Consider the following 27227-nt stretch of genomic DNA (forward strand, 5'->3'; position numbering starts at 1 on the left):
GGTAGGAAAGTGGGGGTGGATCTGAGAGGTCTGAGGGACGGAAAGGTGAATATGACTAAACCATGTACAAAATTCTCAAATATCTGATAGCTTTTTAAAATTAAAAATGAATTTTAAAAAGGACAAGAAAGCAGGAGATCCAGTGCAGAGAATCCAGGTTTGAACCGAAATGGAAGTCTCCAGAGGAGGCTGAAGAGGCAACACCAGCATTTGCCTCTCTCTTTGCTTATTTCATTCTTTTCTCCTTGAAAGCTGCACTGCTTGAGAGGAAAGCCAGGGTGATGCCTGCCACCAATGTGTTCAGTCTGCGCCATGAGGCTGCTGATTTCTGGCCTTTTTCCTTCCCCTCTGTTCTTCTGAACCGGGTAGAAATACGTGATGGTGTCTTAGAGCCTTGCCTGTGGGGTCAAATGTTGCTTTTAGCCTTGAAGATGGAGAGGGACATTCTCCATGTGTCCCCACCTCATCTGCCTGTGCTCAAGGCCTTCACTGAACTGCCACTCTGGGGTTCAGAGCTGAGGAGGTCCATTCACATTTGTACCAACAGGGATTAAGGGAGCCCATAGGAGAGTATTACCAAGCCCTGCTACAGCTACTGAGGTGAATATCTCTAGGACACTGGCCAAACAAACCTGGAGCAAAGGAAAACATCTTTGGGTGTCCATAGCTGTCCCCCACACCCTGTCTTATCTGTGACCTATAACTAAAGCATCACCATTTTTAAGGAACTTACTTGTCTTTCCATGGAGAAGAGTGAGCACACCCCTTCATCATGGACTCATTGGTTTGGACTAAAGCTTTGAATCATCTGGTGTCTGCGAGGAAGTGTGGCTTTATTCCAAAGCTGTTTCCTGGCAGCCAGGCTGGTTCTTCTGGGGCTCATCTACCTCCTCCTGTTCCCCGGAAGGCCTCAGGCTTCTCACCCACTCCAAGACTCCACTGTCTCTCCATTCGTTGGATAGCAGAGGGTTAATGATTACTTTAAAGAATATTCAGATGGTCTCCCCCCACTTCCGCCCATGCCCAGAGACCATTTTCCTTGTGAGATGTGGGAATCTTAAAGGAGACTTGTGGATTTCTTGAAGCTTGTCCAGGGACTATTTTCTAAGATGTCTTAATTTAGGAAGGAGCATCTTCATCGTTCATTCCGGGCGCCCTATGGGGAGCTGTCTCTGTTTCCCTTTCCTTCTCTTTGCCACTGCAAGTCTGTCCACAGTGTCTCATGACTCTCTTGGTGGCACTGCCCGTGAGAGGTGTTCCCTCAGAGGCAGGTTGCCAGTGCTCACAGTGTTCACCACTCATGTCCAACCTGCGGCGGTGGCGTCCAACCACTCCTGTAAACTCAGAGTCCTGGACCAAAGCTGTTGTACAGTTGTGCAGTTACATGGCACAGAGCAACTTGGAGAGCTGACGCCCTCCGCACAGCCCAAGTGCAGCATATTGGGTCTGCCATATTAATCAAGGGGAACATCTCATCTCCTTCTCCTTCCTCAGAAGACCCCCACTGAGCATGGTGGATACCAGCTTGACAATTTCTGCTAAAGCAGATGTGGGCTTCTCTTGAGCAGTCTCTGTGTGCACTGGGTTTTTCTTTCCCTCCTAAAACACCATGGCAGTTTATTCGAACTAACAGTTCCAGAAGGTTACAGTCCATAATATCCCCCCCCACCAGTGATATATGCCTATTAACAAGGCTCCACCTCTCAAAGGTACTACCACCTCCCCAAATAACACAATCAATTGAGGATCAAATATTCAAATACTCAAGCTTATAGGGGATACTTCTCATTCAAACCCCAACACCCTATCTCCATTCCTGAGGTGATCTAAAGTCCTCCCCTATCTCCTGCTGTGCCCTTTAGCTTGATCTTCCTCTCTTCCCACATGATTGCCTTGACCTTGCCTCCAGGGCATCTCTGTTACATCTGACGACCTTGCCATCTACCCATGGACTGCTTGAACCAACGCCTCTCTTTTCATATGTGACATTGTTAGTGTTGCCACATAGTCCTACCCCCAAGTTCTTGTTTCCCAGTCTGGAAACACATTCCAGATCTTGCCAATCCATATCTATGCCCAATGGTGTTTGGTTTCATCCTTCTGGGTGTGCAGTTTGTGAGAGTTCCCAACGCTATCCCACTCCACCCCCAGTAGTGTTCCTTCCTGTTCCCCAGAGAAGAAGACATAGGCAGGAGATGACTGAAAGCGTATTTTATTTCCGTAAGAGCTTCTTTCCAGCATCCCAGGCCCCAAGCACAGACTCCTCAGGAATGAGCCCTCTCCATGGACAGTTTTCCCCAAGCCTGAGTCCTCTCCTTTCCTAGGATTCCATTCAGCCCGTTGTATTAGCATTCTGCTGAGGGGTTACGCGTGGTCCTCCCACAAAGGTTCCCACCCCTCAGTTTCATTGAGTATGAGGTACGATTCTGAGTTCCTTTCCAAGCAAGAAGAGTGGCAGGAGGGGACTGGCACAGCAGGAGCATGCCAGTGGCACTGGGATCCAACAGGTTAGAGGTAACACAGGAAGAATAGCCGCAGGGTGTCTCCCTGTCTAACACTACTGGAGGGTACGTCAAGGAAACTCACTTAGGAGAAAAATGCGCAATGACACATCTCAATAAGAGACCCATGCACAGAGCACAAAGCACAGTATTCTCACACACAGGCACTGACAACATTTCTACAAATTTAACAGACTTTGGGGCAAGGGCAGTGAGAAGCTCGCTGGTCTTCTGTAAGGGATGCTTTGCCATATCCATAAAGCCCAGACTCGTCTTGTTTTCCCTCTTACTACACATTGGATGGAATCGCTCATCTCAGTCCTTAAGGTCCGCTGGGCTGACTGTTGACTGCCTTCAGAGCTACCTCAGAGAACTGCCGTTGCAGAGGCTCTTTGAGAGCTCCACCTTTTGGCTTGAGTCCCCATGTTGAAGTCAGTCTTTAAAAGCCTAGGAAGATTCTGCTTCTCGGTGCCTCCAGGGCTGGTGAGCAGCCTGGCTTCACCAGGACTGGTGCGGAAGGAATGGCAGGCTCTGGAAGCTCCTGGGGGTGGAAGGAGCTGTGTTTCCTCAGCTCAGGGCAAAGTGGAGAGCAAGGGCTGTGTAGATCCTTGCCATCATCAGCCTCACCTTCTCGTCTGCAGATGTGATGTCTTCCGTACATGCTGTTTTCTCCCTGGGTACTTTTCATTACTGCATTACTTTGCATCCATACATAGAAAGACTCTTTATTGGAAGTATAGTTACCAATTTGGGCATTGACTTTTGTTGCCCCTTCATTTGATTTTCCATTCATGGAATGTCATTGAGCAGGATTTACTTAGTTTACTAACTATTTCCCATGATGCTCTACAGAATATGCTTCTTATTTCTTTGTTTCTGGCTTATACCATTTCTATATAGTCATTGCCTCCCCCAGGAATGCTGGTTCCCACATAGAGTTAGAGACAAGGCTGGCAACAGCTACAAAACCTGGTTGTGGGTGGCATTGTCCTCTCCGACATGATGGATGGAGCTTGTGTGCATCCAATTACCTGAACCATGAGGACATTCATGGATGTTACAGGATGCTTTGTCTTCCAGCCACATCTGCACAAGGCCACATCTGGGAGACAGAGATGGTGTTTTCTCCTGCTAGAGATCCTGAACCTGTATCAGGATGTGGAGCTTTCAGGTCTCTGCTCTTGGCAGACTAAGTGTCCTTGGGGCTGGTGGATCATTCAGCCTCTTATAGACAGAGAGCAGCAAGAGGAGCAAGAGGGCAAGGTTCAGAGTCCAAAGGTAAGACGCAAGGCTCCTCTTTCCAGGAGTGTAGCTGCAGAGGGCAGCCTCCTCACTCTACACTGTAGGGAGCAAAAGTGAAGAATCTGAGTTATGATCCCTGCACAAAGATAGGGGCAGCCAGCGCAGGAAGCTCACACACCTTCCGTCACTGTCCTCAGAGGTGGGCTGCAGCTTACTGCAGCCTGCTGGAGAGATCCAAGGTTTCCTATGAAGCCCCAGAACCTTTCTGGAGAAGGAATTTTTGGATCAGAGTTTTTGAATCAATGGAGAATATTTACACACACTCATCTCTAGGAATTGCCACTCCTAGTATTTCTGAGATTGCCATTGTTGTTTTTTTAAATTTTTATCTGCATGTGTTTATGTGTGTATATGTGTATGTGTGTGGGAAAGAGAGATAGATAAGATAAGATAAGATAAGATAGAGGCAAAACAAAATGTATACATCATTGTATCAGGAAACACTGAGACTCAAAGGGATACTTAGAGTATTTGGTTCAGCCCTATTCCTTTATAAAAAAAGGAAAGAGGCCCAGATAGGTCAAGTCTGGCATGGGTATCCTGGCTGTTGGTTAGAATACACATCAGCTGGCCACTGTAGACATAGTCAGCCAGAACTGGTTGCATTGGGGACACAATGCTTCAGAAGAACCCGAAGTTGTCAATCCCATGATGTTTAAATGAATTGACTATTGAGATGTCACAAAAAGGTATATATGTGTCTTCTATTCATGTGTGCTTAGCTGGAAGATACAGCTTTCATTAGGGCTTATGTGGCACCCTCTCTTATTCACACTGTCTAGTGGGAGGCTGCAGTGGTGGGGGCGAGTCTGCACATGGCTGAGAATGACTTCACTGAAGAAAGACAGAAGCTCCAGGTGAATAGGTCTGTCGGACTCATTACTGCAGAATACCTCCCTACATGAGCAGCTGCATGCAGATGATGTCATTTCCGGAATCATGGGATGACAGCAGGGGATCAAGTCCAGCCTTCTCATGTTATAGATGCTCACTGATCTGCCTTGGGTCACGCTCATGGAGGATGGTTGACAAGGACAGGAAGGAATCCAGACTGAATACAACATGGAATGTTTTCCTTAGACCATCATGACCCTTCCCAAAAGCTCCAGGGTTAGGGTATTTCCAATGGATTCCAGAGCAAAGACGTCCATGAAGAAATGAATCAAGACACAGGATGGGCTGGTGGCTGTGTCCTTGACATGTGCCCGCTGCCTAGGCCAGCATGTTAGAGTAGAAGCTGGAACTTTCTGTCATGGTTTTTGAGTTGCTGCGAGACGAGCCATTGGAGGTGAGATCCAGGGATGAGGGTGTGACCTTGGGGCCTTCCTCTGGCTCCTCTTCATGGGCTCCCACCACAGTGGAGATGGTGGTCTCCAGGCGACTGACCTTGTACACGCTGCCCTGGGTCTGGAGGTATCGGGTGGATTTCATTTCCAGCCCCTCATAATCACCAGCGCTGATGAAGGGGCAGCAGCGAAAGGCATGCTTGAAGCCCACACGGAACCTGGAGAGAAAGGACGGAGAGGTGAGCCGTGAGACTGCCTGCTTTCAGAGGGCTTTCCTTCCCGTGGTGTCAGCTCCTCAACATGGGACCTACACAGGCCTGATTCTGTGTCATTACATGTTCAAATTAGTTCACATCTGGAGATGTTGAGGACAAGCCCCCTTCAAGGACAGCTGTCAAGGTGAAATCAAACCTTTCTTTGGGGCATTCAAAAAATAGTTTATTTCCTCAGATGCGTGAAGAGAAGACGTTGGGTTGATTGGCCATCTATAACAGCTACTCCTCGCTGCAGGAATTTGTGGGGATCTACTAAGCTGTTTGCCAGGGACTGTGGTATGAATGAGGAGTACAGGCTGGGGCATTTGAATATTCTGTGACCAGTTGGTAGCACTGTTTGGGCAGACTGAGAAGCTGGGGTCTTGTTGGAGGAAGTATGCTACTGGTTTTGAGCTTTCAGAAGCCTCTGCCATTTCTGGTTCATTCTCTCTGCTTCTTGTTCGCAGTTGGAGATGTGAGCTCTCAGCTGTTCCGCCGCTGTGTTTACTCCCCATTGCCACAGTTCCCTGCCAGGATGAACTCTTGCTCCTCTGGACCATAGGCCTATATAAACTCTTTCTCCTCTAAGTTGCTTTGGCCATGGTGTCTTATTTCAGCAACAGAAAGGCAACTGACACACAGTAAAAGTACGTATCTAGACTCAACCCTTGGCTACCGAAATATTTTATCAGGGTGCCACAGTTGCTATATTTGTTAACAAAACTGGAGAATCATCTTTACTTAAATATATGTTGAGAGATTTAACCTAAAAACTTGGAGATAGGTTGTCAAACTCTTAGACAGTGAAGCTGTGATGATGTGGGAGTCTCCTCTGTGTGCTGTGATTACCATTAATGAATAATAAAAACTACCTTGGCCTAGTTGATAGGGCAGAACTTAGGTAGGCGGGGAAGCCCGAACTGAATGCTGGGAGAAAGAAGGGCGGAGTGAGAGAGAGACACCACGGAACCACCAAAGTCAGACATGCTGAATCTTTGCTGGTAAGCCACTGCCACGTGGCAATATACAGATTACTAGAAATGGGATAAATTAATATAAGAGTTAGCCAATAATAAGCTAGAGTTAATGGGCCAAGCAGTGGTTTAATTAATATGGTTTCTGTGTGATTATATTGGTTCTGGGCAGCTGGGATAAGTGGCCTTCCTGTTACACTGTGAGATCATAGAAGACCACAGAGGCAAGTTCAAGAAGATGCCATTCTTCACATACTTCCAGTGCGTAAGTGTCTCAGTTACAGGGGGCCGCATATATATATATATATATATATATATATATATATGTGTGTGTGTGTGTGTGTGTGTGTGTGTGTGTATGTATACGACATACGTATACATACACACACACACACACACACACACACACACACACACACACATATATATATATATATATAGAGAGAGAGAGAGAGAGAGAGAGCATGGGGGGTTGTTGGAGGGTAGGGTAATAGGGTTTTTCCATTTCCCCTTCATCTCAACAGCCTTCCCCAAAGAGATGTTGGATGCTTCTTTGGGTGACAATTACACTACAGCCTGGTATTCCAGGCCCCTCCTGTGTGCTCTCTATCTGCCACAGTGAATGCTTTATTGCTGACAGCCTCTGGGGGGCTCCCTTCTCTGACTTGTCTGAGTTCACCTCTGTTGGGAGAAGGCTCAAGCCTGTCCTGACCCCAATGAGTGTGGGTGGCTCGGAGTGTGTAGTAAGCTTGTGGTTGGGGTGTGTGAGCATGGTATCCTCACCTGTCATTGAGGCAGCAGTAGATGATGGGGTTGTACATGGTGGAGCTCATGGCCAGCCACATGATGGCCAGGTAGACCTGCTGGATGAACTTCTTGACGTAGAGATCTGGGTTGATGTAGGGCAGGAGGAAGAAGATGTGGAAGGGCAGCCAGCAGATGGCAAAGGTACACACGACCACGATCATCATTTTCACCACCTGGGAAGAGGGTAAGGCAGGCAGGCCATCAACACATCTTCCTGTGGGGTGGCTTCTGTCCCCTCCCCATCACTGTGTAGTGCCGGTAGGAAGGGAGGTGTTTATGATATCGTCTTTAAGGAGGCTGGGAGACCTTTAACAGTGAGGCTTAAGGATGCTGGTTACAGTTGTTAGCGTGTGGTCCAGGACTGCCATCATTGCTACCACCAGGAACTTGTCAGGAATTACGGGTTCCTGGACCCGTCCCAGATATACAGAATTATAACCTGAGATGGATCAGGACCCCTTCAGAGGACTATGATGTGCCGTTATGTGACCCTACTGGGCAATGTATAGAGAAGCCAAGGGAGAGACAGTGAGCAGAAGTGAATGGGGACTCAGGAGCGAAGGCCCAGGGAAGGCAGCAGAGGGCTGGGCCAGTGGAGGAAGGGAGCTGGGGAAGGTGCTTGATTGGGAGACTGAAGCAGGGGGAGAAGGGAGAGCTTTGGAGAGCCCCTGTAAGGACAAATCCAGTGTTTAAAGGGGGCTTGAGGAAGGTCTGTGAGACTTGGAAGCCTGAGTATTTATGTTAGGCCCCAATGGTGAATCTCCATTGCCAGTGACATGTGACACGTGACAGTATTAGGACATAGGCCTTTGGGAAGCAATTAGACATGGATAGCAAAGATTTATAGAGAAGATTAAAGCCCTTATTAGAGAGGCCTAGGACTCTCTTGCCTTTCTAATGTGAGAGCACCCAGTGCGAAGGCAACTGCCGTGAGCAGGAAGTGTCTCACAGACAGGGGCTCCGCCTTGGCCCTGGCCTCCTGACCTCCAGAGCTGTGAAGACCAATTTCTCTTGATTATCAACTTCCAGACAAAAGTGCTTTGTGTATGCATATGTGTGTGAAAAGTTGTGTGTATCTGAGTTTTATACATGTGTATGTATATGTGTGTGTATGAGTTGTGTATGTATATGTGTATGCATGTGTATGAATAGTATACATGTGTATGAGTTTGTGTATGCTTGCATATTTGTATGCTAGCATGTGTTTTGTATATATGTATATGAAAATGTACATATATGTATGAGTACATGTATGTTAATGTGTATATGAATGTCTACACATGAAAAGTTATGTGAATGTTCATGAGTATATATATATATGAGTACATGTGTACTTGTGTATAAGTATGTATGTATATGGTATGTGCATTTGAATATGTTTCTCTATATGAGTGTATACACATGTGACATACGTGTGTGAATTTATGTAATTGAGTGTATTTGTATTTGTATGGACATATGAGAGTGTATATGTGTATAAAGTTTGTGAGTATATGTATATGAGCATCTATATGTGTATGTTTACATATGTGTGTATGTGTACATGTATATGAGTATTTGTATGTTTATGAATGCCTATTATGTGTAAATGTGCATGAGAGTATGTGCATATATATGTGTATGTATGAGTGGATTTTTGTGTGTATACATGCATGTGTATAACTGTTTATGTTTGTGTGTATATGAATGTCTATATGTGGATGTATATGTGTATATGAGTATTGGTGTGTATTATGTGAATGCATGTGTGTGGAAGAGTAGTTTTGTATGTGTATGATTATGTGTATATATGAGACTTTGCACATATGTATGACTGAGTATGTACATGTACTGGTGGTTGTGAAGAAAGACCCTGATTTCCTCTCCTGTTCCTGAGGTCCAGAGATGCCTTATGGCTTCTGCCTCTGGGAGCACACCCCTCTCTCTGCCCTCTCCCCTGTCACTGTCAGGTCCATGGTGGTCTATGCCTGCTTGTCCTTTGCTCACCTTGCGCTTGGCAGACACTTGCTCGTGGTACCGGTTGGAGGAGTCCCCAGGGATCTCGCTGGCCCACAGTGTGATACCTACCACAGTGTATGCATAGCCAATCACCAGCAGAGGTAGGAAGTAGATCAGCACAGTCACACAGATGTGGTACCTGTGAGGTAGACAGAGGAGTCAGTCTTAGAAATAGCAGGCTCCAAACCCAAACCTTGATAGCTGAACACCCTAGGGGCTCAAGACCCAGCAATACCACTCACTCTCGGGAATATACCCAAAGAATGTTCAATCATACTATAAGGACATTTGCTCAACTATGTTCATAGCAGCATTATTTGTAATAGCCAGAACCTGGAAATCTAGATGCCCCTCAGCTGAAGAATGGATAAAGAAAACGTGGTACATTTACACAATGGAGTATTGCTCGGTGGTAAGAACAATGACATCTTGAAATTTGCATGCGAATGGATGGAACTAGAAAAAACCAACCTGAGTGAGGTAACCAAGACACAGAAAGTCAAAGTACAGTGGTATGCATTCACTCATAAATGAATATTTTTATTTATTATTATTATTTATTATTATTATTTATTAGATATAAAACAAAGGGTAATGAACCTATAATCTATGACCCCAGAGAAGCTAGGTGACAAGCAGAACCCTGCAGAACCCTAAGAGAAACATACATGGACTTCTTGTGAAGGGAAAATAGACAAGATTTCCTGAGAAAATTGAGAGCATTGGTGGCAGGGGGTGGGGGGTGGGGAGGTGGAGAAGGGAAAGTGGAAAGGGAGGGAGAGGGGAGAAGGAGAAGGGAGAGGGCAGCTTTAGGGAATGTGATGGTCAAGATGGGAGAAGGACAGAGAGGGAGAGCAAGGAAAGATATCTTGATTGAGGGAGCCATTATGGGGCTAGTGAGAAATCTGGCACGGGAGAAATTCTCAGGATCTACAAGGATGACCCCAGCTAAGACCCTAAACAATAATGGAGAAGGTGCATGAACTGGCCTTGTCCTGTAGTCAGACTGATGACTGTTTTAATTGTCACCATAGAACCTTATTCAACAACTGATGGAAGCAGATGCAGAGATCCACAGTGGAGCACTAGGCTAAGCTCCTAAAGTCCAGTTGAAGAGTGGGAGGAGTGAGAATATAAGACAAGGGTCAAGGCCATGTTGGGGTCACCCACTGAAACAGCTGACCTTAGCTAATGGTAGCTCACCGCCTCTGGTCTGAGGGCAGGGGAACCAACATTGGACCATACTAGGCCCTACTGCTCATACTAGCTTTCTGGATCCCATTCTGTTTGGAAGGCTACCTTGCTCAGCCTAGATATATTGTGGAAGGCTTTGGTCCTGCCCCCAAAGCAATGTGCTAGACTTTGGTGTCTTCCTATGGGAAACCTTACCCTCTTTGAGGAGTACATGGGGGTGGGGTGGGGAGGGAAGGTGGAGGGAGCAGGAGGAGGGGAAGGCATGGGAAGTGGGATTAGTATATAAAATGAGGAAAGATAGTTTTTTAAAAATAAATAAACTAAAAAAGAAATAGGCAATTGCAGTTTGTGGATGCCTTTCTCAGTTTGGCCATCATGCAGAGAGGAATGTCATCTTTATAGAATAAATGGGTGATAAGCCAGAGAGAACAACCCAATTTAATTCATATTCTTCTAGTGGACTTTCCCCATGTTTATAACTTTTCTTGTTTTTGTGAGCATAAATTTGACAAGATGCGACAGTGGAGGTAGTGTTTATTTTGGCTTCCATTCTGAAGGGCTACAGTCCATCATGGCAGGAAGGCAAGGCAGCAGAAGAGGTAGCTGGCCACACTTGCTGTCATCATAGTCAGGAAGGAAGTGGGTCTGGACTGTACAACTGGCTAGCTCCTAGTATCGTGCTTTTCCCAGCAAGGCTCCATTTCCTAAGGCTCCATGGCCTTCCAAAAATAGTGCCACCTGCTGGGAACCAACCGTACAAACATATGAGCCTGTGGGGGACATTTCACGTGCAAACTGTAACAGTAGTACACTTTGGAGGATGACCTGGAGGCCCTGATCTTCCCGCCTCAGCCTCTGGGGCTCTGGGACTGCAGTTAGAGGTGTGTACCCTCTCAGCCCAGAGCCAACTTCCTACCGCTGTGGAAGAGCCCCGCAGACTTGTTTCCTTCCACTCTCTGACAGCCAGTGCTAAGCTCTCACTCTTCAACAGGGAACCCACATTGGCACTCAGTCTCTCCTCGCCAGCACTGCACGTGCTCTCAGTCATGTCCTTGTCAATCTCAGCAGCTCTGCCACGTCACCAGCCTTCTCTGAATATGGAAATCGATAATTTGAAAATACTTGAGGAATCCTGAGTCCTGAGCTGCAGAATTGGTGAGGCAGAGTGGTAGAGTGTCCACTGTGTGCAGGCACGCTGATCCTGGCTCCTGGGGCCCTCAAGGTCCCCTGGGTAGCCACTTCCTCCTACAGCCACCACAGCAGTGACAGTGTGCTCTGTGCCCAATTTTCTTTTAGTCCTTCCTTTAGGTTGCTGTGGTGACTGTGCTTGCCAGCAAAGCACTTAGAGATGACAGGGATGGACAGAACCAGAGAATACTCCAAGACTCCCCCATGGTCCCTTCCTGAAAGAACAGCTCTTCTTCCTGTGGACTGATTAATAACTGTACAAATGAACAACACTCTGGTCGTACCTTGGCGGGTGACTGCCTTGGGGTGCTCTCTGGACCTGTCTAGTGAAGGATGTATGGGAAGATACTGTTGTCCAATAGATGCTTCTTTCTTTGGATCCATGTGTTCCTCACAGTTGGTTTAAGAATCCCCTAGGGAACTTGAGCAATTGCAGAGGGCTGGTCATAAAAAATCAACACTTATTTATTTTACATATTTGTGTTTTTGGTGCATATGCGTGTGCATATATGTGTATATGTAGGTTATTATGTGGTAAGGGTGTGTACACCCAGGCATCTGCACGTGCAGGTCACAGGTTGACACTGATTATCGTATTCTATGACTTTCTACCTTATTTTTGGAGGTAGGGTCTCTCACTCAACGTGGAGCTCACTGATTGGCTAGACTGGGGGGGGGGGGCTAGCAAGCTCCAGGGATTGTCTTGTGTCTGCCTCTCATTTCTGAGATCACAGGTGTGACCCACCTTACTGGGCTCTTTGCATGGTTCCTGGGAATCTAAATTCAGGTCCCCATGGTTTCATAGAATTTTACCCACTGAGTTGTCTCCCCTGTGCCAAATCCCTTGAACTTATAGCAAATTCCCAGGAGGTACTGCTGTTCCTGGTTCAGAAATTGAAAAACATTGCCCTGGACCAGTGGCTCTCAGCCTCAAGTGCATAGAAGAGTGGCTGTGAGAGCTTTTAATGGCCAGTGACTGAAGGTGTTCATTCAGTTAGCCTGGGTGTGGGAGTAGGAAAGGATAGTGTAGAAAATTCCCTAATTTATTGTAATAGATGGTGGGGATGGGGGACTTCTATTTTAGGCTTTGAATTCACAAGACGGATGAGTCCCTGTTGGGACTCCATGGGTATTTATGGGTAGTCATGTAATTGAATGACTTCATTAGAGCATGTGTTAAATTCATTTCCCCTTATATAACTTATCCTTTGGTATCTGGGGTCTTGTTGATCAGAGGAGCCTGTGCGTACAGAAGTAGCTAATTCATAGAGATACCAGTAACAGCCTTTTTCTCTCACTCTTCTTCCCCTCCTCTTTCTTCTCTGATACAGGGTCTCACTATGTAGCCTGGCCTTTGAAATTGTGCTGTCTTTCTCCCTTGGGTTCCCTTAGATGCGTACACCACTATACCAAGCTGATCCTTCTTTTTTCCAAGGAACAAAAAAAGGAATGTTGTTATTTCTTTGGAAATAACAATCAATATGAACTTAATTTTGGTGAAAAGATATGACAGGGGCTGGGGAGATGGCCTGGTCAGTAAGATGCTTGCTTCCCAAACATGAGGACTTGAGTTCATATCTACAGGACACATGAATAAAATCCAGGTGTAGCAGTACCCATCTGTAATCCAAATATTTGGATATGGAGATAGGCAGACCCTTGGAGCACACTACACAGAAAGTCGAGCTAGAATGGCTAGCTCCAGCTTCAGCAAGAGACCCTGTCTCAAAAAAAAAAAAAAAAAGGTATAGGGTGACTGAGAAAGATACCTGATGTTGGCTTCTGATATCCACATGAGTATTCAAATATGTGTGCATGAGAACATATGCCCATGACAAGTACACAAAAACACACAAACACACACATAAACTCACAGTTTTATAGTCAGGTTGAACATTATTTTTTCTATTGCCTAACAGGGATAATGAAGAATAATAGATAGATTGTCAATTAGTTTCATTTCTAAGCACACTCTCAAAGAAACAGAAAGCCGGAACACCAACAGATATTTATGCACTATTATTCATAACAGCTAAGATATGGGAACAGCACAAATACAAGTCAATAGATGAATGGATAAACAAATTGTGGTATTCAGCCTGAGAAAAGATGGTATCTTGTTCTACAGGTAAACTCTGCAAACACTATGCTAGGGGAATAAGTGAGCAGACATAGAAGGGTAAATTCTGAAGAATTCCATTTCATATAACACATATGCCATAGAGACAGGGAGTAGATTAGTAGGTAGAGAGTAGGTACGTGGGGGACAGAGTAGGAATTCATACTCAGTGTGTGCAGCGGTTCGGTTTGGGATGATGAAAATATTCTAGAAATGGACTGATGAGGGTGTTGTAGCAGTGTGGATGCTCTAATGCCACTGAACCGTACTCTTTAAAATTCAAAAGTGTTTATTTTAAATTATGTATTTGCATGTGTGCCTATGTGTATGCCTGTGCCCATGAGTGCAGTGCTCACAGAGGCCAGATGAGGGTGTTGGGTTCCTTGGCCAGGGTAGGTGCAGGGGCCTGAACTCAGGTCCTCTGCAAGACTGCTATGTGTTCTTAACCACTGAGCCAACTCTCCAGACCTGGACTGTACACTTTAAGATGGTTAAAATGGTCAAAATAAAATAACTATGTAAAGTATTTTAGCCTGGCCTTCCTGATTCTAGTTCTCCAGATTTACAAGTCTATAGCCTTCTGGTTTGTTTCTCTGTGCACTCCTCAACAGATCCCTCCTAGAAAAGGCAAAGGTTTTTTTTTTATTATTTTATTTGTTTTTTTTAACATCATAACTCTTTTTTTATTTTTTTTATCATAACTCCTTTTATTTTTTATTTTTTTCTATTTTTATTTCTTTAAAAATTTCCATCTCCTCCCCTCCTCTCCCTTCCCTCCCCTCCCCTCCACCCATACCCCCACTCCCTCCCTCTCCAGGCTAAAGAGCCATCAGGGTTCCCTACACTATGTTAAGTCCAAGGTCCTTCCAACTCCCCCCAGGTCCAGGAAGGTGAGCAACCAAACTGACAAGGCTCACACAGAGCCCGTCCATGCCGTAGAATCAAAGCCTATCGCCGTTGTCCTTGGCTTCTCAGTCAGCCTCCACCGTCAGCCTCATTCAGAGAGTACGGTTTGATCGCATGTTCCATTAGTCCCATTCCAACTGGTCTTGGTGATCTCCCGTTAGTTCTGTCTCACCGTCTCAGTGGGTGAACACACTCCTCACAGTCCTGACTTTCTTTTTTTAAAACAATCTTTTCTCAGTTTACATACCAATGCTAGTTCTTACTCCCTCCTCTCCTCCCTGAATGCAGTGGTATATTATTTGTATTTTGATAAATAAATCTTGCCTGAAGACCAGAGCAAAGCTAAAGCCACTAGAGAAGTCTTACCTTTACCAAGGCTGGGAGACCACAGACTAAGCAGACAGCCTCTCTCTCCTCTCATTTTATATTCCCTCTAGCGCTGGGATTAAGGACATATGACTCCTCAGTACTAGGATTAAAGGCATAGGCCACTACCACCTGGATTTACTTCTGCATTGATCTTGTGCAGCCCAGAGTAATCTTGAACTCACAGAGATCCATCTGACTCTGTCTCCCAAATCTTGGGATTAAAGGTATGTGTCACAATTGTCTGGCCTCTAGTGGCTTTAGCTTTGCCCCTGGTCTTCAGGCAAGAGTTACTCATCAAATTACAAGCAATATACCACTATACCCACACCTTCCCCCCACCTCATCCCTGTCCATCCCTCAGAGAGGGTAAGGCTTCCCATGGGGAGTCAGTAAAGTCTGGCACATCACTTTGAGAAAAGACCAAGGTCCTCCAATATCCTCCTATATTTAGGCTGGGAAAGGTATCCCTCCAAAGAGAATGGGCTCCACAAAACCATTTCAAGCGCTAGAGATAAATCCTGGTACTGGCAATTAATGTGAGATTGCCCTGTGTATGTTGAGATTATCATTAATGAATAAAGAAACTGCTTTGGACCTATAGTAGGGCAGAATTTAGCTAGGTGGGGAAAACTAAGCTGAATGCTGGGAGTAAGAAGGGCAGAGTCAGAGAGAAGCCATAGAGCCTCCAGAGACATGCTGGGAACTTTAGCTATAAGCCACAGCCACGTGGCGATATACAGATTAATAGAAATGGGTTATATTAATATGTAATAGTTAGCCAATAAGAAGCTAGAGCTAATGAGTCAAGCAGTGATTTAACTAATACAGTTTCTGTTTGATTATTTCGGGGCTAAGCAGCCGGGACAAACAAGTGGCCCCTGCCCCCTCCAACAGGCAATGGCCCCACAGACTGCCCAAGCCATGCAACTCATTCACAGGACCTATTTTGGTCCTATGTGGGTTCCCCTGCAGTCAGTCTGGAATATGTGAGCTTCACCTATCTTGAGTCAGCTGTTTCTGTGGAGATCCCCGTCATGGTCTTGACCCCTTTGCTCATATTATCACTCTTCCCTCTCTGGAAGCTTGATCCAGTGCTTAGTTGTGGATCTCTGCATCTGCTTCCATCAGTTGCTGGATAAATGTTCTATGATGACAATTAAGGTAGCCATCAATCTGATTAGGGGAAGGCCAGTTCAGGCACCTTTTCCATTATTGCTTAGGATCTTAGCTAGGATCATCCTGTGGATTCCTGGGAATTTCCATAGTGCTAGGTTTCTTGCTAACCTCATAATGGCTCCCTCAATCAAGATACCTCTTTCCTTGCTCTCCCTCTCTGTCCTTTCCCCCTCTCAACCATCCTGTTCCACCATATTCTCATCCCTCCTCCCCTTCTCTCCTCTTCCTCCCCCCCCCACAAAGCTCCCAATTTTCTCAGGAGGTCTTGTCTATTGTCTCTTCACAGGGAGATCCATGTATGTATCTCTTCAGGTTCTCCTTGTTACCTAGCTTCTCTGGGGTTGTGGACTGTAGGCTGGTTACCCTTTGCTTTATGTCTAATATCCACTTATGAGTGAGTACCTTGTTGTCTTTCTGAGTCTGGGTTACCTCACTCAGGATGTTTTTTTTTTTTATAGTTCCATCCATTTAGAAAAGGCAAAGTTAATGCCTAGATGAGGTCAAAGTTTAAACACATCTTGCTCAGATAGACTCCTATTACACAGAAACTGAGAAAACAAGCAAGCAAGCAAGCAAGCAAGCAAGCAAGCAAGCAAGCAAACAAACAAAACCAACAGCAAAAAAACCTGTCCAAATACTATCTGGTTCTCAAAACTTCCCAATGAGTATAATTAAAATGAATAAAGTCCCATCATTATAAAACATAAAGGTAAATAGATTTCACTGTGATATATGTTTAAAGACATTTTAACCATATTCTGTGGTGAAGTAGAGTTAGTCAATGTGTGTATATATGCATATATGTGTGTGTATATGCGTGCATGCATATGTATGTGTATTCCAAGACCATTCTTTTAAAATGCTGGCCAATTAACCCAAATAATCCTATTTCGTACGGCTCCACACCAGTTCTGGCTTTCCATCTTGATATTTCCTTTTTTCCTTTCAGGCAATGCTTTATGAGATCTCAGAAGTAATATCTGCCTTGAGAAAAGAGACCTGAGGTTGGCAATGCTCTAAAGATTGAGCCAGAGAAAGAAGAGGGCATAGGGGCAACAGGCAGCATCAGAGGGAAGTGCTAGTCTGATTGTGGAGGTGTGCACTGGGCTGTATAGGCGCAAGTGGGCAGCACTTTGATTGTTACTGTATTTCAGACACACGTATGGCAGCTTTCAGAAGGGGGTGTACCCATATTTCTGGTTTTGTGCCATCTAGTTAATGTCTTTAAGCAGCCAAGGAGGCTTGACACATGTTATACAGGGTGAGCTTGCCAAATGGAGACCGTGTGGCCCTCAAATTCCACAGATTCCCACCCTCCATACCTTAAACCCAGGCTTCCTTACATTTCACCAGCACGAGCCACTCTGCTGATCAATGCATCAACAGTGTCAGCTTCTGGAATAATCCTCAACATCTGAAATCAGTGCTGACGTGTTTAATTAAATAGCATCTTGGTGTCTTCATAAGCCCCTAGGGGGACTCTAGGTGCCCTGAAGTCTAACCAGGAGCCTGCGAAGGAGGCCAAGCATGTGTGGATCTGTGTTCTCCATCCTCACTCTACGGGGATAGCTCTGCTTTGTGGGCTGATGCATTGACTTTCTGTGCTTGGAAGGCAGTAGGTGGGAGTTTTCAGCTGCTAAAAAATGACTGGCAGTTGTGCATGTGATCCTAATTCTATGCATCCTGTTAGCTGGCTCTACCCCACTGCAGGCATCATCCAGCACCCCCTTGTCTAGTCCCATCACTTGCTGCTCATTGCCTTGACCACCCCCATCCTCTCTGCTCACTACACCAAAGCTGAGCTGCACCAACCACCCCTGAGAGCTTGTCAGAGCGGAAGCCCCGCAGATATCACCTTCCAGAATGTGCACTTTAGATTCATGTGCCAGTTCAGGTTGGAAGCACATGGTTCTCTTAGTGCACACTGGGGATCCATGGCAATGTAAACACTGCATAGTATGAGAAGTTCTTTGTAAGTACAGATACAATGTAAATTATATTAATAGAGAAGCATTTAGCAACAGCCTTGTAGTGATGAGGCCAGCAGGCCTGCTTTTCATCCTACCCGGCTCCTGCATGGTTAGCTTTACACCCAAAATAACAACACACAAATTGTATTCTTTTAAACACTTCCTGGCCCATTAGTTTCAGCCTCTTATTGGCTAATTCTCACATCTTGCTTAAACCCATATGTAGTAATCTGTGTAGCACCATGAGGTGGTGGCTTACTGGGAAAGATCTTAACCTGCTTCCGTCTCGGAGAGGAGAGTCATGGCCACTGCCTCACTTCCCTTCTTCCCAGCATTCTGTTCTGTCTACTCTGCCCTCCTAATTTTCTGTCCTATCAAAGGGCCAAGCCGGTTTCTTTATTTAACCAATGAAATCAACACAAAACATCTCACATCATAGCCTTAGATAGACGGTGATTTTTTTTACTAAGTCTTTGGAGGGTGTGACAATTGCAGAGTCCTCCATCCCACGGGGCAGGGGAGTTTCCCAGAAGAGGAGCTGCTGGTTTAAATAGACAGAAGTAACAGGCAGACAGGCCCAGAACAGCAAGAGGACCTTGAATATGGAAAACTGAGTGTGAAGGCACTTAGGCAGGGTCAAGGCATGAAGGGGGTACTTCACCAGTACAGCACACTGAATGGGACTTGGGTCCTTTGTCTGCGGAGCATCATTGTTGGTCTTAGCTACAAAGGAAGACAGAGGCCAGATCATGAGGGACATTTTGTGACAGGTTAGAGTGATGGGAAACCATAAAACTGCTTCTTACAGGGGATTAACTGGATCAGGACATGGTAGAACTTCGGTGGAGTCGGGCGAGGCTAGAAGCAGTCTTTCAGATGCTCTGCAGTGGTCTAGCAGAAGTGGGAATGATCGGATGTAGAGCAGTGTTCTCAGCCTTCCTAATGTCATGGTCCTTTAGTACAGTCCCTCATGTATGATGCCCCCAGCCACAACCAGAAAGTTATTTCATTGCCCCTTTATAACTGTAATTTTGCCACTCTATGAATCATAATGTAATCATAATGTAATATCTGATATGCCACCCAAAGAGGTCAAAACTCACTGGTTGCAGACCACTCATGTAGAAGCTAGATGGATGGGTAGGAAGGAAGGGACTTTGTAGGTGATGTGGCTGGGAGGGAGATCTGGAAACTTGGCTTCTGAAAATATAACTGACCTGGCTTTCTATCGTGAAGCAGTAGAGAGTGAAGTTTTACATATTCATTCAATCAAAGCCCTAGGCAGGATTGTTCATTGTCTGCGTACACAGGAGCTAATGTATAGCACGACTAATAAAAACCCAGAGATGGATACTGAGGTTCGACCTTCAGGTCAGAAAAGAAAAACAACCTGTCACTGGCTCTTACCTCTACCTCAGTCTGAAATGGCGATTCTGCCTCCAGGAATCTCAGAAAGAGACTGTGTCTGAGAGCTGTCTCCTCCTGTTTTATAATCCTCTCGAGGGCTGGGATTAAAGGCGTGTACCACAACTGCTATAGTAAACTAGTGTGGCTACTGAGATTAAAGGTGTGTGTTACCACTGCCTGGTCTGTAAGGCTGATCAGGGCGACTGTTTTACTCTCTGATCTTCAGGCAAGCTTTACTTATTAAAATACAAATGAAATATCATTACACCAAGGTGCATATCCACAAACATGTACTACTAGCTTGGTAGTGGGAGGAGGAGAAGGTCAGGGGGAGCTGACCTGGAGGGAAGTCAGTAGGTGTCTGGATCTAGAGCCGGTGGACTGGCATTCGATTGGGGGTCCACGAAATGATACAGATGGCTGTGAGAAGTGAAGACGCCACATCTAGGGGTTCAAGCCCAGAGTAGGAGGCTTCAGGGAAGATGGGGTCCATCTTTGTGAAGAAGGATGAAGCTGTGAACCTCCTGTCTGGCTTTGGGAAACTGGTTTAGGAGGTCAGTGATGGATCAGGTAGGATGAGTCATGGGAAGAGAGGAAGCGGAGACAGATGGTGGCTGGAGACGCCAGCCTCAATAGTCTTAGTTATGAAAGGCAGGGTAGCTGCAGTAGCTAAGTGGGAGGCAAGGGTCAAGAGAAGATAACATGCATTTGGTGGAAGAGGTACGAGAGGCAAAGCCCTCCATCTCTTGTCGCGCCACCTGGTCTGCCTTCAGAGTTTAAAATGTTAGAAAGAGAAATATTGCAGCAGAGACTCCAGAAAAGAGATCCAAGTTCCCCCATCTACACCACTCCTCCTTCTGTCTGCTTAGGGGCAGCGTGGGGGTGGGTGCATGGCGGGGAGCCTGGGAATGCCCATTTGTGCATATGCACTCTTGCTCCTGGGCAGGCAGGTGGTTAACAGTCCTCCCCAGTGCTTGATTGCCACCAAATGTAAAACATGAAAAGCTTCTACAAACTTTATATTTCTGAGATGACAAATGAGAAAGTTTTCAGTTTGACTGTGGAGCTCACTGTGGTTTGGGATAATGTAAAATAAGACACAAGCCTAATTTGAGGCAAAAGGGACATGGAATTTGACTGGTGGGGATAAAAACATCAGGGATGAAACTAATGGTGGGAAGGGCATAGGAGGGGAAACCCAAGGGAAGTAGTTGGAAGAAGGACTTGAGTAAGAACTCAACTAGCATAACATTTCCTGTGGGCATGACTCTACATTTTTGGAGAAAATCCAACCAGCCTTATGATATCATACCCTGATTTTCCTGTCCAAATTTCTGATAAAATATGTACCCAACAGCTCCATATAGTGTGGAAGTGAAGGTGTGGAACAGGTGTCCAGGTGAGAGGCGGTGCAGGTTGATTTGGGAATCTGTGCTAGACAACTACCACTAGGTGGTGCCATGCTGCAGTCGGCACCTGGGCCAATCAGTGGTTCCTTTAGGTGGTTGGCATTTCAGTAGCTGGACAATAAAGTAATATAGATTTCATGTGCTTGGACCCATGGTACACCATGCTTAGCCCACCCACCCTATTCCTTGTCCCACATGCACAAAGAAGTTTCTCAACCTATACCTTGTGTAGTGTGAACTTTGCAGATCTCAGAATACCCCAGCCCTGTACAGGACAAAGCTGTGTTTTATCAGAGACATGTTGGCTCCTCAGTGGATTTGAACATCAGAGAATCGCTCATCAATGTTTTGTTCTGTACCCCACCCACCTCAGTTGCTCTAGAAGGGTCTGAACGCTGCTAGGGATGCTCTGCCTAAGGTTGGGTTGGCTGAGTCACTGCAGCATGTTCTTACTGAGCAAGAGTATACAGGGGACAGATATGGCATATGCTTGTGCCTTAGTGGTTATGATTTAACATGAGCAATGTACTGTGGAGAACTGGGTTCTAGACAGCTTGTGTTTTGCACCCTGCCAGACACTGAAAATGAGCTCTCTCTCTCTCTCTCTCTCTCTCTCTCTCTCTCTCTCTCTCTGTGTGTGTGTGTGTGCGCGTGTGCGTGCGTGTGCATGCGTGTGTGTGTGTGTGTGTGTGTGCGCGTGCGTGCACGGTACACGCACATTTGCATGTAGAAGCCAGATGTCAGTCCTAAATCCTTCAGGAATGATCTATCATGTTATGCTATTTTAAAAGATTTTTTATTTTTATTTTATATGTATAAGTGTTTGTCCGCATATATGTGCACATTTGTGTGTCTGGAGCCTGTGGAGGCGAAAGAAAGGCATTGGATCCTCTGGAGATATTATTAGGGACAGCTGTGAGCCACCAGTTGGGTGCTGGGAGCCAAACTCAGACCCTTTATAAAAGCAGACTACTCTTAACTGCTGAGTCATCTCTCTATCCCCACCTTATTTTTCATTACAAATAGCATTCATTTATTGATTTTGAGAATGCATACAGCTCAGAGGACAACTTGCTGGAGGTGACTCTCTCTGTCTGTCTTGTGGGTTCCAGGCTTTGAACCCAGGTTGTTAAACTTAGTGACAAGCGCCACCCAGTTATCTCACCAACCTGATCCACCCTGGTCTTTTGAGACAAGGCTTGATGATTAGTCTAGACTGGCTTACCAGTGAGCCTATCTCTTCCTCTCCAGCACCGATTACCCACCAGGATTACCGGGCTTTTTTACATGAGTTCTGGGGATCAAACTCCATTCCTTCTGCCTGTGTGCAGCTGAGTAATAAAGTAAATAGATTTTATGTGTTTGCATTCGCTGAACACCACATGCCAACTGGATTATCTTCTCAGCCCAAACATGGCTATTTGGAGTAGGGCATTGTTTGGAAACTACTTCAACCAGTGCCAATGGATAGCAATTAATATTTCCTCATATAAATGAGTTAAGCCATAAATGTGTGTGCTGGCCACTATTTAACACTCCTGGTATACCCAAGAGCAAGAAAAAACACTTAAAACAATTGAAATAGCTCTGCTTATAATAACCTGTGACTAATGACAGTGTATGTCCCTAGGTCTAACTGAGTGCCCAGAATCCTGGCTCTGATGCAATGTCAACCTTATTGCTGTGCCTGGGGAAAGTTTTCTCTCTACAAGAGAAACTGCAGAATAACAAAGGCTGTCACACGGCCAGGGGCCTTTCTCCTGAAGATCTTTGGTCTGCTGTGGTATAATGGAGTGACCTCCCGGGTGTGGGGAATGCAGAACTCTCACTCCGTCAGTGCCAGCCATGGGAGCACATCTGCCGTTCCAGCCCTTGAACAGTGGAGGCCGGAGAATGAGGGGTTCAGTGCCATCCTCTGCTACATTACAATTTCCAGGCAAGCCTGAGCTACAGAAGATCTTGTCTGAAAAGATCATTTCAAACCAAACCAAAACCAAATGAAAACCCAACAGTCTTTATATGCAGTGAATTCATTTCAGGGGTGTGGGAAGTTGACTTCACTTCACCTCATTACCCCTGAGGATGCAGGGGGGAGGCAGCTACTGCACACCCTGTTTTATATTGAAAAATTAAGGGGAAGGGGAGGCAGTTGCCTTGTTTAAGCAGTTCAGGACTGGAATGGGAATAGAAAACAGAAGTGTTGTTTTCTCATCCCATTTTCTTTCTGCTAAGATGCACTGAGAAGAGCCATGCCATTCCTGTCAGAGAAAACACACTTTCCCGAGAATGAGTAAAGATAGGAAGTGCAAATATTGTCTGCTACGCTCAATAATAATGACAGATAATTTATATAAAAATAGCACAGTTAAAAAAAAGAGTTTCAAAATAGAATTTTGTCAAGACGGGTGACTTGGAACGTGGCCAAGTAGATTCCAGTTCATGTGTGAGTTCCTTCTCATATTTCCGTAGCTCTGGCCTGTCTTGAGTCCTGAACCCAGACGGGCTGTCAGTTGTCTGAAATATGTGGGAAAGATAAACAGCCTGCTCTCTATGCCTTTGCCACAGCTTCTCAGCATAAGTAGACCGCTATGCCATGAGACACACAGGCTGCTTGTCTGTAGTTTCCACGAGCAAGCTGAGCAATGCGGCTGATCTGCGTTGCAGAATTAACCCAAAGGATGGCACTAATCAACCTGAAGTCTGCTGGGAGCTGTAGGTGAGAAAACAGACGGCCTAACATGTGGTGTTGACAGACTTTTTGTCCCCTGCCTTCTCACATTTTCCAAAGAGAATCTATTCATTTTCTGGACCACTTTTTGTACCACTTCCTTGTCTTAAAAAAAAAAAAAAAAAAAGAGGAGCCTCGATTGCTGAAAGATGAGGTCAGCTGACCTACACAGCGGAGACAGAAAGTCTGTGCATGGCAGGGAGCAGTGCAGAGATCAAGGAGAGTAGCTATGGATATAGGAAAGCCTCAGGGAGGGGACTGAGAGTTGGGTTCTCAGCACCCATGCCCAGAAGCTCACAATCTTATGTAACTCCTGGTCCAAGGGATCTGAAACCCAACTATCTCCCCAGAGCTGGGATTATTATGGGTTCATCATTTTCCTTTTTTTTTTTTTTTTTTTTTTTTTTTTTTTTTATCTCTGAGTTCTGTGGTATCCAACTCAGGCCCCTGTGTTTGCAAGGCAAGCACTTTACCAACTGAACTATCTCCCCAGGCCTGGAATCCTGATTATATGTCTCCTCAAATTCATATGCTGAAATTTAAAAAAATTTTATTTTCAAGACAGCGTTTCTCTGTGTTGCAGACCTGGCTGTCCTGGAACTCACTTTTGTAGACCAGGCCGGCCTCGAACTCACAGAGATTTGCCAGCCTCTAACTCCGAGTGCTGGGTTATAGGAATGCGCCAACACGGCTTAGCATATGCTGAAATCTTAACATTTGACAAGGCTCTGGGAGCATAGCCTTTGTCCACAAGAGACGAGGTCCCGATGGTTTCTGGTTTAAGGCAGCATCCAAACTCCTCCTTAGAGACAGATTCACTAGTGACCCCTACTGCAGTTCAAAAAAGAACCGCGTCTGCTAGCTGCTGGGACATCTCCCCAAAGAGTATTTATGAAATGTTCTCCCCAGCTGAGGGACTGGTTCCAGGGTTTGATCCCAGAAGTCTTATCTGTCTTTGTGCATAGTCCCTGGGGCACAGCCAACTCAGTCATGCTTCCAAGGATATGATTTGGGGCCAGTGAACGTCTCTGTAGGTAAAACTACTTACTGATCAAAGCTGATGGCCTGATTTCCTTCCTGGAATCCATGATGGGAGGAAAAAAACTGATCGTTGAAATTTATCATTTGATCTTAACCCTTGAAATAAACACTAAGATATCTGTCGAGTCCTCCATACACCCAAAACAGACCACAGACTCATGGGCATGCGCAGTGGCTGAGACTAAACACGCCCCCTTAAACGTTTACTAATAATCACTGGGTGGGGGCCAGGGAGGTGGCTGAGTTTGTAAAGAGGATCTGAGCTTGAACTTCCTCAGAACGTATGTAAAAAAGACACACATGGTGGTGTGCACTTGCAATCCCAGTGCGGGGGAGACAGACACAGAATCGACAATGAGGTTTGCTGGCCAGTCAGCCTAGCCTTCTTGGTGAGAGACCCTGCTCAAAGCAATGATGATACCCAAGGATGTGCTCTGGCCCCACCCCCTGAACCTCGACACAAGTCACCTTTTGTTTTTGTTTTTTACAACTTGAAAGGGCAGTATTAGCAAATTTTCACGGCTGGCACATCTGCACCCGGGTGTTCCCGCAGAGCGCCCGAGGAACACCGAGCTTCTTTTGCAGGAAGAGAAGCCACCCACACGATTGTTGACTGGTGCTGTTCTAACTTGTTGCAAAGGAACAAATTGACGCTGTGCATTCCTGTCATTTTCATCCCCAAGACTCCAGCCTTCAGCAAGAACCCCATTAAGTCTGATTTTTAGACACAGGCATCCAGCTGGAGCGGCTGGGTGGGCCAGGGACTGTGGGGGAGGCAGAGCTCAGACTCCACGTCCAAGCAGCGTGACGCTGCAGCAAGCTGCTGATTCTCCAGGCAGACCGGACCTGAAGTCCATGTCTCTCTTAGATGTGTTGAGAAGATGTTACCTCTCCAGCCTAGGGAAATAGGGATTTTTTTGAAAAACAGCCTCCGAGGAATTCCCTGACATAAAACACAATATGATGTAGATTTTTCTTTTGAAGTAAGAATAAAAAAAATATTTGATTCATTCTGGCCATTTGGAGATGAAGCTTGAGAACAGATTTTTTTCTTTCCTTTTCCCCGAGAAGGCTCAGGCTGTGGGCTGTAGATTGCTGTAATGGTTGATATTGGACAAGATGGAGAACCACCTAGGAGACACTCTCTGGGTGTGACTGTGAGGCCATGTCCTGAGAGGGTTAATTGAGGTGGAAAGACTACCCCTAAATATAGGCAGTGTCATCCCACCCCTTAGACTGCACAATTTAAAAGTTTATTTTATGTTTCGTTATGTGTAAGCGTGTGTCTCTGTGTGGCTGTGCACATGAGCAGATGCGCCTATGACTATTGGATTCCCTGGAGCTGGAGTTCCAGGCAGTTGTAAGCCACTTGATGTGGGTGCTGGGAACTGAACTCAGGTCCTCTCCAAGAGCAGTAAGCATGCTTAATCACTGAGCCACCTCTCTAGCCCCCCCCCCCCCAGACTTAACAAACAGGGGAAAGTGAGCTGAGCACCAGCACCCATTTCTCTCTGCTTCCTGACACACCTCAAACTCCTGCTGGGTCCTCCCCACTACGGCGGACTGGACCCTCAAACTGTGAGCCCATGAGAAGACTGATTATGTCAGCTTTAATCCGTCACACACAGGCCAGTGTGGAGCTGGATGTGAGCAGGAAGGTTACCTTTTCTGAATGGAATAGAGCACTTGGGGCTAACAGGATCAAAGGGTGTCTAGGTGTGTAGTGTAAATTGGGACTAATTAGTCTTGGTTTGCCTGAGCTTTTTCCTGGCTTCAAAGCTTTTAGACTTCCATCAGAGAAACCCTTAGTTCTAGGCAAAGTAGGACAGATGGTGGCCCCAGGTGTGGCCTCACTGACCTCTCGTTCTTCTAGCCAACCTTCCTTTCATACTGGCGGGCTGTAGGACCAGTCACCTATTATTTAAGAAACAGTCCTTTCTGTCAAGGAATAACCCCTGCTGCATGTGACAATGTAGGCTTGTAACTCCAGATAGTCAGTAGGTCAGGGCAAGGGGATCACAAGTTCAAAGCCTGCCTGTGCTACACAGAGTGTACATTCAAGGCCATTCTGGGCTACTTAGTGAGAGCTTGTCTCCAATTAAATATGAAAAAGAAAAGTGGGCTATAGTTCAACAGTAGGGCCCTTTCTTAGCATGTGGGAGGCACTGGGTTCAAGCCTCAGTACTGCCAAAAGATGACAGTTCCCCTGACAAGAGTGACACATGAAGCCATGACTGCCAAGGAGCAGGACTGTAAACAGCCAAGCTTCTTCTCCAAGCGTAGATTCGGACATGGCTACACCTTGCTGTTCTGTCCCTCCTAATTTCCTATGTGACCTGGAGAGAACTCTTTTATTTAGATCCTCATTTCTCATAACTGAAAAAGAGAACTGCACCAGACCAGGAAGGCAAGGAATCCACACAACACCCACACTCCCATGCCCAGCAGAGTCTCAAGCAGGCTTTGCCACACAATGGGTGCATCTGCACCCGGTGGCAGCTGATATTCTTTCCCAGCATGCCCCTGGAGAATCCATCCCTTGTTGTTTTGCCTAATATAGCTGCTTCACCAACCTCCCTTTCCCCCCCCCAGGCTCTA

General features: G+C 45.8%; 1 protein-coding gene across 1 annotated transcript in view; it reads right to left on the bottom strand.

Moving 5' to 3' along the window:
• Positions 1-3824: 3824 nt before the first annotated feature.
• The window catches only part of Tacr1 (tachykinin receptor 1), a 185287-nt gene continuing 161884 nt past the window's right edge, over positions 3825-27227 (bottom strand). The window contains exons 3-5 of the mRNA XM_038320569.1: positions 9111-9261; positions 7101-7297; positions 3825-5307 (exon numbers count right to left, since the gene is read on the bottom strand). Coding sequence (XP_038176497.1) covers positions 5016-5307; positions 7101-7297; positions 9111-9261 — 640 coding nt within the window. The 3' untranslated portion in view covers positions 3825-5015. The remainder of the gene's footprint in view (positions 5308-7100; positions 7298-9110; positions 9262-27227) is intronic.

This window comes from Arvicola amphibius, chromosome 2 (genome assembly GCF_903992535.2).
Source record: "Arvicola amphibius chromosome 2, mArvAmp1.2, whole genome shotgun sequence".
Classification (NCBI taxonomy): Eukaryota; Metazoa; Chordata; class Mammalia; order Rodentia; family Cricetidae; genus Arvicola; species Arvicola amphibius.